Here is a 17,035-nt window from a genome sequence, read left to right as displayed (position 1 = left end):
GGAACTGTTTTTGCCATGAAAAGAAGTGAATTTGGAGCACTGGAACTCCTCTTTCCAAAGTTTTCTCCCAGATTATGTTTGCATCCTCCTAAAATGTAAGATATAGTAGTTTTTGCTTTAAAGAGTGGTAATGTTTCTATTGAGTGCCTATACAAGTCCAAGTGCTCAGATAAGGAATTACATTATACTGCCAACAAAGGGGGAAGAGTTGTGATGTGAGTGAACAACTAGTTTTATCTTGCCAGCAGACTACTTATCTTTTTTAAAATAGCCTGACACAGAGTGTGTCTGTGTTTAAATGTGAAGTCAGTAAACGTACAAGGGAAACATTTCTATTTATCTATCTAAACATTTATACCCCACTTCTTTTTATAAAATAAAGTCAAAGCAGCTCAGCAAAAATTTTCATATACATACAGTAAAAACACCCCAATTACTAATGTCCCTTTTGTTCAATAAATCCAATAATGAGATTAAACAAGCTTTATGAAGACAAAACTTTAACCCACACTAAAAGATCAGCAAAATAAAGCTTAAAAAGAGAAGGCACCAATTGAAACCTGCTAGGGAGGGATTTCCACATCCTGGGTGCCACAATAGAAAGGGGTAACAAGGCTATATAAAGATAACAAGTTATGATTGTGTGCAGTTGCATTAAATCGTACTAATTGAGATTTGTAAGTGTTCTTGTGTCAGTTTTTATGTTCAGCTCCTTCTGTTCACAGAGTGGTTGATGGAGAGGGGCAACACCATGCACCTGGCCTCCTGTTACCTGTGTTGCTGTGCTCCCAGGAGGCAGTGGGGAATTTCAAAACATGTATGTGCATAATGCTGTTTTACTGACATAAGTTATGTTTTACTGACATAGTAGGTAACATGACTTAACTTTTATTCTGCAGTGTTTATCGACAGTTGGGACTTCAGACACTGCCAAAGTATGGCTGTGTCTAGCCCCGTACAAAATATGTGTGAGTTGGACATCGGCATCACCCCAAAGGTTGATTGTGCATTAGCAATTCAACGCTCAACCAATCTTAAGAAATATGTTAGTAATTTGGTATGGTCAGTAGTGTAATTACATTGTTGGGATTTGTTTGAGATACAGCAGGATTCTAGGACCAGGTTCCCTAAGCCCATACAGTATCTGCTTTCAGGGTTAAAACATATTTAATGATCTCTGTTCATACAAAGACATATGTAGGAATTCCATGCAAGTAAAAAAGCTAACACGGCAGCTTCTGATGCAACATTTTCCTTCTTCTGTTTCCTGAAAGCTTATTTTTTTAATGCAGAGAAATAATCTACCTCAGAAATTTGCCACTTCATTCCCAACTCATTCTGCTGTATACATAGCCTGGACCACTTCCTTAAGACTAATTGAGGGCAAGACGCAAAGTGGTACAAAAATAAGAACTAGTAAAAGAATACAAAGTCTGCTTTATAACTATCTGCTAGCTGAAATCTTGGGAACATTGCCTCCCCCCCCCCCCGGATGGTTGTGCTATATACACAGATGCACATATATGTTTGTTTATATGTGGCTTGCTCACAATGAATTTATATGATACTGCTCAGAATCACAGGTTTCAGTAGAATATTTTAGTCATTTTGATTTGAAAAAGAAAACCATATGTAAATGCTTCTCCCTTATGAAACATATATTTCCCCCTGTAATTTTTCTTCATGTGCAATTGATATTAGAAAAAGAATAATGTTTTAGGTTTAATAATAAAGCCAAATATTTGGTACGAGAATAACTTGGTGCTGCCTCCTGTTATTTGGCTCTATTTGTATAGTCCCCAGCTGCATTATCTAACCCCAGTGAAGAAAATTAAGTCAATGTAAAAGTATACTCTGTTTTTTTACAAAGAGGTCACGAATAGTCTTTCTTCCCTTGGTAGTCACCAGTGTTCTTATTACACTTCATTTATATAGTTGAAGGACTCAGGAGAACCAGCTGGGTTCCCTGTCTGTACTCATCAAGTGTTAATTTCTGAAAGAGGTACTGCTGTCATGAACAAGTGCCGAAGGTACTCTGGTGGTCCTGCCAAACAACAAGAGCTCTTAATTAGCACCAATGTTCAATCAGACTGCTTAACCTGCCACAGAGCGGAGGAGGTCATGTTCCTTCCTGCAGCATTGCCAACAGAAAATACCCAAGAACAGACCCTGAATGTTTCTTTTACTGTAAGAATAGTTACTAAAGGCAACTGATCCATGAGAGTAATGTGGCGCTCCTTTTGAGGGCTATGTATGTGCTTTGAAAAACAAATTTTCTCTACTGTAAATCTTCAAGAAATTTTCTTAAGCATATTTTTATCAGTCCAGGGTAAATATAGTAGTTTGATTCTGACTTTGGGCTCCTTCTGAAGACTTAGCTAAGCACATACAGTTTAACTATTGGGTATATGCAATGCACTAGGCCCATTACGCTTGGCAAAATTGTAGAAGAAAAAAAGTCATCCATTTTTTAAAGTTAATTTGTGTGCTTCATAAGCTGTTTATGTATTTAAATAACTGTTCTTACAGAAGATAATGAAGGGGAACCTAAAATAGCTAGGAAGACAACTTTATGTATGGTCAGTTGAGGTGTGAAACACCAGGGGTTACTTAGTTTGAGGGTGCAAATACCCTTGGCAATAAAATAAAATAATGCTCTTCAACAGATGTCTAACAAATTTAATTCTAGAGGTATTTCAAGCTCAGCTGTCAAAATGGAAAGGGAGTAGTTTAAGACACTCCACCAACAGTCGCTTAGCGGAATATTATTCATGACTGCGAGAGAATCTTTATATGACATTCAATATCCTGTGTTACAAACGGTCAGACTCTTTGGATTTGTTTACAGTTGAATACACTTGCTGCACCCTTATTGCAGGATTCTCTGAGCCTAATTTGGGAAGCAAATTATTGTTTCTATTTTTAACTTTTTTGTAGATACTTTGAAATCTGAAAAGTGAGAAATCCTGTGTGTGTTTCTGCAGACTAATAAAGAGCTGCATAGCTGCTAAGACAGTTCTGTTGACACAACCTCTGTGCATTATAAAAAGGGTACCTTACCCTTTTCAGGGTGAAAATACATTGGAATGCTTTCTCGTCTTACTGTGTAAGTGGGAAGATGGCATGCTAATCCTTTTGTACATATATACTTATCATGGCAGCCACATTGTTTAGGTGGTTTTGCACAATCCAGAAAGAATTTAATGCATGTGTTAAAGAAGGATTTTAGTAAAGATTGTTTGCTGTCTGTCTTACAAAAGTGAATGTAGGGTATTTGCAGAGTTCCTCTAGTTGTCTTCACTTATTTTCAGTTGCTATTTTAAATAATAGTTTAGTTTCATGTAAAGTCAGTTCTAAGGAGAAAGGGAGGATGGCATTTCTGAGCCTTTTCAAAAGTAGCAGTATCATAGTTACTGGTGGTGGGATTCTCCCAAGTTGAAGTATGCTTCTCTCCTATAGTGAATATATTATGTTACTCTGAGTTTGTAATATTTCTGCAGTGAAGAAGTACATGTGAAAATGTCACAGTTTTCATTCTAAATTGCATTACACTCTGTCGTTATGACTTCAAGTATTGTGGTAGAAGTGTGGATACACTTTAGGTTTATCAGCTCAGACAGTATAGAGTGCAACATTGTACTGTAATGTGTATGTTGAGCAGTAACCTGAACTGTCATGGTTACACTGATTGGAAGATCTGTGGGGAGGTGTGTTTTGTAGCAAGAGATTCAGAAAAACAGCACTGGAGGTTTCAAGACTTTCAAACCTTGTCAATAGAGTTACACAGAGACAGGGCAATTAACTATGTGTAAATGTTGCAAAAATATAAGAGCTGTAATCTGGCAGGATCACTAGTTTGTGTGTTCTTATTTAGTGAGCTATAGCAGTTTTGTGCTAATAGAAACTTAATCCCAGTTTATATGAGAAATGGGCAGCCTTTTCCTTTTCCTAGATTGGCTAGCCCCATTTACCCCCACTTACCTCTACAGCATGTGCAGAAGCCGCCTTCTTGACCATTGGACCATTTATCTTGTCCGCTCATTTTGCCAGAGCCTATCTTTTCATGCAGGGAAAGTTCACACCAAGAATTATCTCAGTTAAATCCATTTAATTCAATGATTTAGCCAAAATTGTGGTCCTATATTTGGTACAGTTTTATATTTAAACATCTCTGCCCAGGACATAGGCTTTCCCTGGAGTTTTATTGACTGGCTGAGTATTGATGAAAGTTTCAGATGTCTTAACTTTATGGTTTAACACTATGTTTTTGACACTGTATGTACCATATCATCAGAGCATTTTTAAAAGTATAGATTCCACAGTGTAGAGCTTTTATTCTCTTTTGCTACCATTTCCTTCAAGCATCATGTGTAATCCTTCCAAAATTAATTTAAAACACCTAAAATAAAAAGCATCTAGTAATTATTTCAGAAAGGCATTTTAAAAAAGAGAATGGTCTTACAGATAAGCAAAGTTGGATGTCTGTGTTCTAAGCAATTCTGTTTAATGAAGTTCTAAAAATAATTTGAAAAATTACAAGCGATATATTGGTAACATGATACAAAGTTTTTTACTTAGATCATTAGCTTGAATCCAGCTCAGATTTGTAGTAAGTAATGAGAAATTGTTAGCAGGTGAAGATCTCTTGGTGGGCTGTGTGGAAAGAATTGACCATCTGATCTTATTCCTAGTAGACAGATGTTTTCATAATAGAAGGAGCCACTAGGGCACCTTTTGTTGCTGGTCTGAGCAAGGAAATCAACAGTTAAGTGAGGATGAAGTGATTGAACTCAGTTTTATTGGTGATAATTCCACTTGTCAAATACTGAGCAATCTATTGAAATACTGTTTTACTAGTCTGTAGGACAGCAAATCATGCACATTTTATGTGTTTCTTTTTTGTTCATTTTTAAGCTTTTTTTTAATTGATGTAAAAAAATTATATTTCCTGCTGGTAGTCAGAGTTTAAGCTCAGAATTTACAGTAATATTGTAAGCCATGGGGCAAAGGAAAGCTTTTTCACGGACAAGACTGGGTTGAACCAAGTGTACAAGCTTTGCTTTGTCTGCTCCAGATATAGCGAGGTAAGGGGAAATGGTTGCGGGCCTCCTTTTAATCCCTGGGAGCAGACCCAAGATAGTAAGTCTTCTCCCAGGTCCAAAGCACCAGTCCCAATTGGCTCCCAGGGTGAAAGCCCCACAGCTGAGTGAAGCATGCCAAATGCGCCCCACCTCAGGGTGATGGCTGCCATCCCTCCCCAACAGCATATGCTGCCACAAATCAGGGCTCCCAGTGAATTGGGAGGAACCAGGACTTCCTGGGAAGCACAAGTGGTAAGAGTGCCACGGCACTTATATCCTGCTCGCAGGCTTCCCAAGGGCATCTGAATGACCACTGTGGCAACAGAATGCTGGACTGGATGGGCCCGTGGTCTGATCCATTAATGCTCTTCTTACGCAGTTTTGCTTATAAGGAATCTTGGTTTAGCATTATGTTTGAACCAAGAATCCTGGTTTGAAACAAACTCTGCTGAGGTTTAGAACAAACCCTAGTTTATGAAGCTGTCTTGCTAAATTTACCAGAGGTAATTTTAAACCAGGGTGTCCAGTCTGAACATAAAACTTAAGCTGAGATTTCTTACAGATGAAACTAAACTCTGCTTGAAGAACCGTCAGCCATGTTGGGGGAGGGGAATGATTCCTGCATTGCAGGGGGTTGGACTAGATGACCCTTGGGGTCTCTTCCAACTCTACAATTCTCTGATTCTATGACCCCCATGCTTTGGTTGAGCTCATTTGAAGCTTGTTCAAATAATAATGAACCATGATTTAGCATTATATTGCAGACACAACTACTGTTTGACATCTTTCGTTGGTTGACTAGTTCACAAAGCTGTTATCAGATTTACCGGTATTTATTTTTGTTTAACTCTCTTAAATTGAAACCATTTTTTCATTTCTATGTACTTTCCATTATTATTTAAGTGAAGAAGATTTTTGACTGAGAAGATAGTATATTAAAGAGGGGATTGAGAATTATTTTTAAAGAATTTAAAGTGAATATGATCTGTAGTCCTCACCATCTCTGACAGCTCTGTTGGAAACTCCATTTTTGCTGTAATTTTGTGGTCTTTATGATATTAACAGAGAAATGATTTGCTGAATAAAGAGGTCCTTCTAAACTTGGAGTTTTGGAATTTTACCAGTGAGTCTGAACCAACATTTCAAATTTTACTGGCATTTTGTTGGCATAATAGAGCCTGTTTTCTTATTTGAATGTATTCTCTGGCACTTTGGGCTGCCTAACTCAAACTTATTCTATTCATTTGCTTCATGCAACAATACATTTCCCTTTGTTAAAATGCCTTCTTAGATGTTAAGTTGTTAGAAGTCTTTTACCCACTTATGAATTATTTAAAAACCCAGTCATTTCACACACACACCTGACTCCCCAAAATAACTCTGGGTTATATTCAGTGTTGCGCTAAGTAAAGCATTCCATCAACTCAAGAATTTACACTTGCACAACAGAGCTTCTCCCTCTCTTCCCACTGTGTACGCCTTAAAACTGTTCTAGGGGTTGCCCTAATGCTCTGGAGCAGATTTGGGGAGAGTGTGGGGTACACATAAGGAGCAGAATCTTCCATTGTGCAACTGATGGAACAAATTAGTTGTGGGATTGACCACACAAAAAATAGGATTTTGCATTTCAGATATAGCCAGTAAACTCCCAACTGGGTTTAAAATCTAACTCTCTTTGTTTTATGTCTATCTTTGAATAACCTTTTTCATTAGTAGGGGGCCATATCATGTGAACTTGGAAATAGATTTGAGTGCCGGTGATTGTGGAAAGATTGTTGAGATTCAAAAGCCTGTTGGTGAATATACTCAGAAGTTGCAGTAACTTTTGAGAGCATTTGTTGTCTTTTTCTTTTACATATATGTTTAAGAACTTCAGAAATGTTATGAACATGGGGGGGGGAGTACTTTTTATTAAAACAGGTGGAAGGGGAGTTCCATGCTAGCAGAGTGACACTAGCATCACTCTGCAGGCAAAGGCCACAAGGAGACTGGCAGGGCTGGGCAGAGGGACCCTCATGTGGCTTGGATTGATCTTTTAAAGTGTGATCCTGTACATGATTACTTAGAAATAAGTTTAATTGTATTCAACAGTACTTACTTCCTAATGTGTATGTATTCTTTACGATTGCAGTATTAGAGTAACAGTTACGCCAGGTCTATTTATAGAACTGGAATGACTTCTCTTTTTTTAACTTGAATAAAAGATACAATAAAAATACAATGTATTTGGTGCAATTGCTTCCAATTCTGAGGCATATATTGTAAATGGAATCACAGAGTCTTGTACACAAGTCATGTGAAGACAATAATTAACAAACAGCTCAAAAGAAAGATGGTAAAAGTTACTTTTGACCCTCAGGTTTTTCAACATCTGGAATGTAATGTTGCTTTTTGTAATACTTCTGCAATACCATAAAACAGCAGGGTGCATTAATGAGAGTTTCAGTCTGAAAACCACAACATCAATGAAATTTATAGATGTCAGATCATTAACATTAGTCAAACATAGTTTCTGTGGTTTTAGTTCCAATTTTAAGTAGGTATAATAAAAGTCATTTACTGACTATGAGCACTGAGCGTCTTTGGACTTGATGAAATTTCAGTTAACTATGCTGAATTAAACTAATACCATTTTCAATCTATGCTATAAGCATTTTTTGTGAAAAATGTTTAATGGGCTGATGTAGGAGCATTTAAAAAGTTCTGCCTGGTTTTACTATTTTACCTGGCCTATAGAAGTTTAAATTAAACTTTAATGCTTCAACATTTTTATGTGAAATGGCAACTGGAGATTAAGCTGAAATTCATTTTGGGTATCAAAGATTTCAGTCTCCTATTTGGTCTGGTGCTGCTGCTTCTGTTTTACTAAAATATACTATCCTTCAGTATAAATTTGCAGGTTGTTTTTCATAAAGTCTAGGACACCATTATGCTTTTCAAACAATTTCTTGTGCACAGATCTTCAAAAAATGCAACAGTTTCTGAAAGCAGAAACTTTGAAAATATAAGTTACCGTATTTTTCGCTCTATAACACGCACCCGACCATAACACGCCTGTAGTTTTTAGAGGAGGAAAATCCGTAGGCATGCCACCTGTAGGCATTCCCTCCATAACATGCACAGACATTTCCCCTTACTTTTTAGGAGGAAAAAAGAGAGTGTTATGGTGCAAAAAATATGGTAAATACCAGGATCACACCCTCCAACATTTCTCAGATGAAAATAGGGACATTCTATTCTCCTGCTTTTGATCTCACCATACAAATATACATCATATACATCTGTCACCTTGAGCCAATTACAACCTTTCTGCTGAACCTACTTAACAGGATTCTTGTAAAGAAAAAATGTGCAAGGGAAAGGATTGTGTATAACACCTTCCGCAGATAAATGAAATGGAAATTTTTTTTAGCTATAAGCTGCCTTGAATCCCTGTCAGGGGAAAAGGCAGGATATAACAACAGCAATGAGAACGTTCAGGAACTATTGAACTCAATGGAACTTAGTTCTGAATAAAAATGCTTAGGATTGCAGTGTAAGGTTGCACAGTCTTTACCCAACTACCTGGGAGTAAGCTTCATTGAATACAGTGGGACTTACATCTGAGTAGATAGTGTAGGGCTTAATTTACAATAAAGGAATAAACAGTCCATGTGTTTCCTAGAAAATGGCTGGCTTCTGAAGCATTGCTATTAAAGAATTTTCCTTCAAAATTATAGAGAGAGCTTTGTATGTGTATAAACATACCCAGAAAGAGAGAGATAGAAAAGGCTTCTGTTTCCCAGAAGGACAGTAGGGTGCCTGATCTCTCCACCACTCTTAATCAAGCCAAGGAGGGGAGGAAAAGGGAAAACCAGGACATACCGCGATCATATCAGAAACCGGGATGGCTTCTGTAATTCCAGGACTGCCTGGGAAAACAGAACACTTGGAGGGTATGCAAGATGCCAAATTATTTTCCAGCATCCTGACAGATAGGCTTCTACCTTCTTCTAACCTTGGTGAACAAACTGGTTATGAGTGATCAAGGCATATTATTGATCCCACTCAGCATATGTTTAATTCAATTTATTATGGCAAACAGATGCCAGCCCCTTGTGCTTGTTTCACTAGACACTAAACAAAGTACACTAAACCTATCTTTATGCTCTCCTCTCAAATTTGTGAAGGCACTTCATAACCTTTGGGAAGGCCATATAGCTATACGTTGTGTTAATGCCAGGCCTCACTCAGCTTTCCGATCCAATCTGTTTGTGGACAATATTGTCCTGATAGTAGCCACGCCTGAATGATCTCTTGCAGTGGCCCTTCAGGAAATATCTATATATGAAACATTGTGAAGCTCACAACAAACAATTCAAAATCTCAACTTCTATGCTTCAATATTTCCTCAGACTCTCAACTATGACTACAACACCTTACAAGGTTTTAAATATGTTTGAAGTTTTTCAATGTTTCATATGTAGATGCTTAAGAGTACAAGTGCCAAGATAATGGTCTAACTTTAAGAAATTGAATTTCACCCCCTTCTGGCAGAAGTCAAAGAATCCTTCTTTGATTGTCCAAAACAAATTTATCATGTATTTGGAGGGTAGCAGCTGTCAAGATGATTCTACTCCCCAAATTGACTCTCTTATTCCAAGTGCTCCCAATAAAAATTCCTTGAAAAATGCTGTTGCAATGGCAGAAATGCTGGGACTCTGTTCTACACCAGGGCAAGAGACCTAGATTAGGCCTGGCAACCATTTGTTAAAAATCAAAACAAAGGGGTCTAGGATTACCTCAAGTTAAATGGTACTAAGAGGCAGTTCATTTTAGAATCCTTCTCACTACGCTACAGTACCCTAAGGATTGTTCATGATTAAGGACGGAGTATAATCAGGAAGTTCACAATAAAATATGTGCTATTACGTTTTCATCCCATAATAATAATAAAGTTGGAACACATTTTGGACTACAAACTTAGGGGCTGCCGCCACCGCCAGGACTTTCAGGACAGGACTTTCATTTTTCAAAAGTGGAATGAGAACGACTGAATCATTCATGTGACATTTACAAAAACCAGCAGCATTTTACAGCTGCTCAGATACTAAGCTGGAAATAGTTGGCATAAGCTGGCACCAAGACCATTTCAGCATGAAAAAATTGATTCACCAGCAAGCAATCAGGCCCTTCATTCCTTTTGAAAAAAATATAATAAATATATCTGTATCATCCAAAGGAGTACTTTCAATCATTTACAAATCTTGCCATCTGAAATCTTTGAAAAGCTTATAGGAATCAAGCTTAGGGAAGGAATTGGAACAGGCCAACAGTTGTAATGTGTGGGCCAAAAACCTCCATTATCAGTATTAGTGAAAAATAGAGAAACAACATCTAATATCTTATATAAATGTTATCTGACACCCCAGAGGTACTGTGGTAGCAGCTTCCAAGTTTCAAGAAGATAGTATTTATTTATATTTTATTACCCACCCTACAGTCTAAAGTCCTGGGATTAGAAGTTTCTACCACATGTGATCGTTATGCGAAGGTATAAACATCTTTTGCAAGACTGTCTTTAAGGAGATTAGCACAATTACCCACCCAACATTCAGTTAGTTGTGTTCCACAATTAGCTCTGTTAATTATTTTTGACAGAGAGAACTTACTACCTAAAGAGCTTGTTACATTTATACCAGTGACATCAAGGTAACTGATTTGCACACACCTGGAAGAGCTTGGAAAATTTGTTCTACTGTTGGCACCAATAAATCTGGTCCATAGCTCTTATGGAGAAACTTACCAAACAAGTACAGGACATGATGATAATGCTTTTATTGAGATTTGGTATGCATTTATTGCTTATGTAAATAAGGATGACCATGGTTTACAACAGCCAACACACATGACAATCTTTGGCAAAATGTTATTGGTTAACTCTTGCATTTTTAATTCAGGAGTGGAGAACAAGGACCAGGGATGTTACTTCTATTTGTGTGATCTCACACACACACACACACACACACACACGCTTAGAACAAAAATAATTAAAAAACAGAAAATAACAGTTAAAGAAAATAAGCAGATGAATTATATGCTGATATAAAATAAGTCACTGCCTACTGTAACATGTCTTTATAGAATATCTGGACATGGTTGGTATGGGTTTCTTCCTGTAAGGCTCTTAGGTATTTATAATAAATACTGTTATTGTTTATTGAACCATCAGCACATATGTAGTTTATAGTTTGAACAATAATAGGTGATTATGCATTATCATATGAAATTATTGCAGTATCAGGTGGTTAAATCTAAGCTTACATACCAAAGATTATCCCCCCCCATATCTTCTTTGCTTTTTACTTCTTCCTGAATAAGAGTCCTGTCAGACTCAACAGCTTGCAGTCGAAGGTTAGCTCAAGAAAGTTACATATTTTTCTTCTTTCTGTACCCACATAGATATAGGACTACACTAAGGTAGTTTAGCATGTAGACTGTTTACAATCACTTCTTTCTGTTACAAAACCCTAAAACATGTATTTTCTGAAAAGGTGGGGGGTTATAAAAATCACAAGCACTTTATTATGGTCTTGGAACTGTGTGGTAATGCCCCTAGAGTTATCTCAGATAGCATAAATAAATCTGTCTGTCTCCAGTAGTCTCAGTCTAGGTATTAGCAACTTCTCTATGTTGTATCCCTTCTTACAGAATTCACCTCCTTACAGAAACTTTGCCTTCGGTAGCACAGGAGCCTAGTCTTGTCTTAGTGTGCTCTAGTAACTCTGGCCAAACCACTTAGCAACTGCATGTGTAGGTTTCCTTAATCATATCATTGTTCCACAGCACTGTGTTTGGTGGCATAACTAACTTTTTCCCCTCTCCTGATTTGTCTCCCTCAGATTTGTAACGTATGACTTGCCTGTTATGTGGAGCCTAGACAGTTGCTTCGGCTATATTTATAATCTGTCCATAGCACCATTTCCAGATTTAAGTTACATTTCCTTTTATGTAACATGAATGTGGTATTGAAGCTGAAGCAGTTTTTTACTCTTATGTGCAGAGTTTCTAGAAGACAATATTAAACTTAAATGGTTACAAAGAACCTCTCTTAGATTCTTTCTGCCAGCTCCCAGCACAAGTAAAAATACGGTTTTAACGGCAACAGTTGATGGTAGACAGTCTCAATAAGCAATTCATGGTGGCCAAGAGAAACAATTATCAGGCTGTACTTTTAATATATAATGGAAGTGGGACTGGCAAAGAGATACTCTGGCCATTGCTTAGAAAAAGGACTATTGCTGATATTTGCATTAAAGGGAGGAGAACATTGCATTACCACTCCTGTGGTTCAAATACTTTTTTGCCTTTTAACTTGCTCTTTTTGCAGTTAGGTGAACAACTGATCCATTGTGGAAAGATCTTCAGAAATATTTTGGATTATGCTTTGTGTTCTTTATGCATCCTCTATGTCAGTGTTCCCCAGCCTTGGGCCTCCAGCTGTTTTTGGACTACAATTCCCATCATCTTTGACCACTGGACTTGCTAGCGAGGGATGATGGGAGTTGTAGTCCCAAAACAGCTGGAGGCCCAAGGTTGGGGAACACTGCTCTATGTAACCTATTTATAAAACATTATTCTTGAAAGCCAAGCAGGAGTGAATTAGGAAACGCCCTCAGGAACCATTGGCACTAACCAACGTTGATTCCCAGTAAGCAGCAGAGGGTGTATTTGTGCTTACAGTTCTGTTTCTCCTGACTGTCTTTAGCTCTATCCCAGAGTTTTTAAGTCCTTGAATCTTCCAAAATTCAGAAAAAGTAATTCTACAATATGTTATAAGCAGAGGCAAACCTAGGGGCTGGCAAAACGAACCACTGCCAGAGGTGCCAGCTCTGGGGAGGTGCAAAATTTACCTCTCAGACTATGGAATATATGATGTGTATGTGTGTGATGATGTGCCACCACTGCTGCAGCGAGATCAAACACAGGGGAAGCATCCCATCTTTCTTGCACTGCAGCACAAAGGTGTTTGAATTTTGTTGCCCTTTCTCCTTGCCTCATCCTCATTCCAGACACTTGAGTACTCATAAAATGTATTATTTTCTAATGTAGATATTGCAGTAAAGTGTTTTTTTTTGGGGGGGGCACTGACATAGATCTTGCTGGGGGTGCCAATACAGTCTTTGGTTGTAAGTATCTCTGCATTATATTAAATGGAAATTCTCCACATTAAAAGGGTCTATCAAAGCTTTAATAGTTTAAGCCCTGACCAATATGTCATAGCATGCTTTTTTCTGCTAACATGCAAAGAAAAGAAAAGAAAACCATATCACTATTTAGTGCTACTTATTACCAAGGCAACTTAAACAATATTCTCATAGCAAGATTTATGCAAGTCAACATTGGCTCATTTGGTGGTGTTTGAATATGCTTTAGTTTCTACTTATCCCCTGTAGGAAAACTGTATTCTTTTAAGTGAAACAATTTTAAAAGCAGAGCACAAGCCTAAAATAAGCTAGTGTTCTCTAGAGTTCTCAGAAGGTGTAGATTTATTTACTGTAGTTAAATCATAATTAGTTCTCAAGGGATAGTGTCTCTCTTAAACTGCTTTATTGCCACCATACTGGTTTTCTAAATAATCAGAAACTGCTGCTGTTGCTGTATTCAGGAGTATAGTCATGAATTTGCTGTAAGTAGTAACAAATGTTAGAACTTGCTGGTTGTGACATATGGAAGATAGTGAAACACTTTGGTGAGAATAAGCACCTCAAAAAGAAATGTAGGAAGTGCAGCTACTTGATTGAAATATATCCTGCCATTATAGATTTGATATTTTCATTGCAAATTTTTTTCTATATGTTTTGCCTTTCCCATTGTTTTAACATTTTTGACCTGTAGCTGAAATGATAATGTAACAAAAATTATAAATCTAATGTTTATATGAAAGCTGCACATTGTTTTAACAGGAGTTTTCCTTTTTACAATTTGCAGGTTGATGTACAAGGTGCCACAGGAAATAGGTCTGATTGCGATTGCGGTTCAACAAACTCAAGGGAAAGGTATGTTGGTGTAATTCTGATGTCAGCAATACAAGTTCATGAGTTGTAAATAACCATCTGCATTAAAGATTACAATTTTAAATAGCTGCGTGAAAGAGTGTGTGAAACCACCCTGGGTTGTTAGTAAGCACTTTTCTGACTCTGTATTTTCATCCAATTGGGGTTTTCATAGATTCTTTTCAGGGAAGCCAAATGCAATCTCACCACACCCCAGTTCCGTGACAGAGAACTACCAGCTGTATGCAAAAAGTGACAGTATCTCTTGCTTGTGGCACTTTTCCATGTCTAAAACAAGCATCAGATTACCTCCCAAAACGTGTAGAACAACAAATCTGTCTGATTACTGTCTGTTCTTCCTTTTGTTGGGGGGGGGGAATGATTTTGATCAGTGTGTGAAACAAAAAATGAGTTGTCATATGCCACTAGAGCAAACATCAAACCAATACTGTAAAGTGGGCTCAAGTAGCAAGCTGTGGCTTTAATTTTAATTCAAATTACCCCCCTTGGCGTGCTTTTCCAAACTGTGTCATGGTATTTATGACCCTTTGTCTTCAGTTAGTACTCTTCATGAAGTGATCATGATTTAAATAATGACCTTTATACTCAAATAGTTTGTATATGCAAGTTGCGGTTGGGCAAAGCTCTTGCACTGCTTACTTCAGTGTTCCTTATTGGCTGCTTTGGGGGGGGGGTGTTAGTTATTTCTGGTAGAATATCTTTTTTTCAGTCCCATTGATTCATTTTTTCCTGTTCTTTTTTTTGGCATGACAAATATATACCATAAAGTTGTTCTTTTCAATGTATCATTTTAAAAAAAAAAAAACCAACTAGGTGCTATTTAATATGAAAAATTATAAAACCTATCCTCTGATAATTATGTATTTAAGCATAGATCTAATCCATTGACTGGACTGTTCCTGTTTTTAATCTTCATTTCTCTTCTCTTTTGGCCAGAGTAGACATATTGTATCAGATTGACAGTAGACATACATACATTTCTTATTGCTACAACTTATGGTGTAAGCAAATCACATGTATATGATTTTTTACTTGTGAATTAAAAACAGAAAGAAACAATGTAAAAACTTTAAACCATCTATATATTGAAACACCTTCAAAATATTTCATTCGATTTTCTCAGTGAACTGATGAAGTATCTTTTTATATAACAAAATAAAACTTTCACATAAATACTTGTTCACTTTTTTTTAAGGCCGTGGTGGGAATGCTTGGCTGAGTCCTGTGGGAGCTGCTTTATCAACTCTACATATCACCATTCCTTTATCTTCTGAACTGGGACGAAGAATTCCTTTTATTCAGCATTTGGTTTCTCTAGCAGTTGTAGAGTCTGTTAGATCCATACCTGGATACCAGGTATTGCATTTGCATGTTTCCTATTCCATTATTTTTACACTTTTTTGACCTAAAATGACCTGAGTATATAATTGACGCCCCCACTTAGCACCATTCAACTATCAGAATTTGCCCCCAGGCAAATTTGATTTTGCCCCCAGGCAAATTTTTTCTCTTCATGTGTATAATTGCTGTTTCCACATTGAAGCCCCCAAAAAGTAAGTTAAGACTAGCAACCCATTCTGGTTTACTGTATTATACCTGAGTTTCTATAATGAAGATTGATTTGCCTCTTGGTTTTACTCCTGGACTTTGTTTTATTTTTGTTATAAAACTGATGAGAGGAACTGAGAAAAGAAAAAAATAGTAAGATTTACAATTGCCTCTTAGGTTTTAGTTGGAGCTGTTTCACTAGCCACTTCATTCCTTCTTTCTTTTTCCACTTCTTGTTTAACACTGAAAATGTTTGCCCCAAGCTCGGAAGCCAGAGGCTAACCATATCCTCTCAGGGGGGAATCAAGTGTCCTGTCATCAATGCTCAAATTACAAACCAATCTTCTTTAGCACCTCATCAGTTTCCTTTGAATGTAACCAATTCATAATATTGGCTAACTGTAAAACATTGGTATTTTACAGGACTAGTCAATGAAAACATGTGTTTCCTATATTACACAAAATCAGTGACTTGAGCACATTTACACATGAATTTCATTAGAGTGGTACCCAGTAGCCTTTCATATACTTTAACGGTTGTCTTCTATTAACACTTCCCAACTTCAGGACTTCATAAGTTGACTGTAAAAATGCTTCACAATGGAATGTAAAATAAAATAAAATATAGAGGTTTGGAGTATTAACTGTTTAATGTAGGAGTCCCCAAAAAGAAAAGGAATACTTTACAGGGATAATTCAACCTCGTAAATACATTAGTTGTCAGACACAGTACAACTGAATAGCAAATCATCCCTTTAGAAGTCTGTTGTACTTTTTTGTTGTTTTCTCTGATATGTTCAGTAACTTTTCATAAATAAGTCTCTAGATTAGTACACTTGGATCTTTGTTCAAATAGTTCAACAACTATTTTTCCAGGTGTGTGGGGATAGCAAAGGACATTGGTCCCACTGACTTTGCACAATACTGATACCATCCAGTGTCTTAATATAGACATTACAGGTTCTTTCAGATTACCTGTTTATTGAACATTCTCCTGAAGAAAGGATCTCCAGTCAGACCTTATACTTGATCTCAAGCCAAATACACTGAAATGTCAAGTCTTTGCTTTGTCATCAGTTCTATCCAGGACAGACTCCTGTGCTCCCATCCAGTATTTAAGAGGTTCCTTCAGGGAGCATCTCTTTGAAGCCCTCTGGTCATCCACAGGTTTCTCTCCTGGAATGGACATGGTTTTCTATGTTCTCCCACAGCCTCTCTGCTTCCTCAGTCTCTCTGCCTCCTGTTCCTTAAGGCAGATTTCTTCATTGCTATCACCCCAACAAGTAGGGTGACTGAACTCAACATACCTTCCATCAGAAGCTAGCCCTACATGTTCCAAAACTTTTTACC

General features: G+C 37.2%; 1 protein-coding gene across 2 annotated transcripts in view; it reads left to right on the top strand.

The window, feature by feature from the left end:
* The window catches only part of HLCS (holocarboxylase synthetase), an 86,781-nt gene that overhangs the window by 63,323 nt on the left and 6,423 nt on the right, over positions 1-17,035 (top strand). For both annotated transcript variants that reach the window (XM_082220496.1, XM_082220495.1), the window contains exons 7-8: positions 14,052-14,119; positions 15,333-15,493. In XM_082220496.1, coding sequence (XP_082076622.1) covers positions 14,052-14,119; positions 15,333-15,493 — 229 coding nt within the window. The remainder of the gene's footprint in view (positions 1-14,051; positions 14,120-15,332; positions 15,494-17,035) is intronic.

The sequence above is a fragment of the Podarcis vaucheri genome (genome assembly GCF_965113315.1).
Source record: "Podarcis vaucheri genome assembly, chromosome: 4".
Lineage (NCBI taxonomy): Eukaryota > Metazoa > Chordata > Lepidosauria > Squamata > Lacertidae > Podarcis > Podarcis vaucheri.
This window is presented reverse-complemented; position numbering and strand designations above follow the sequence as displayed.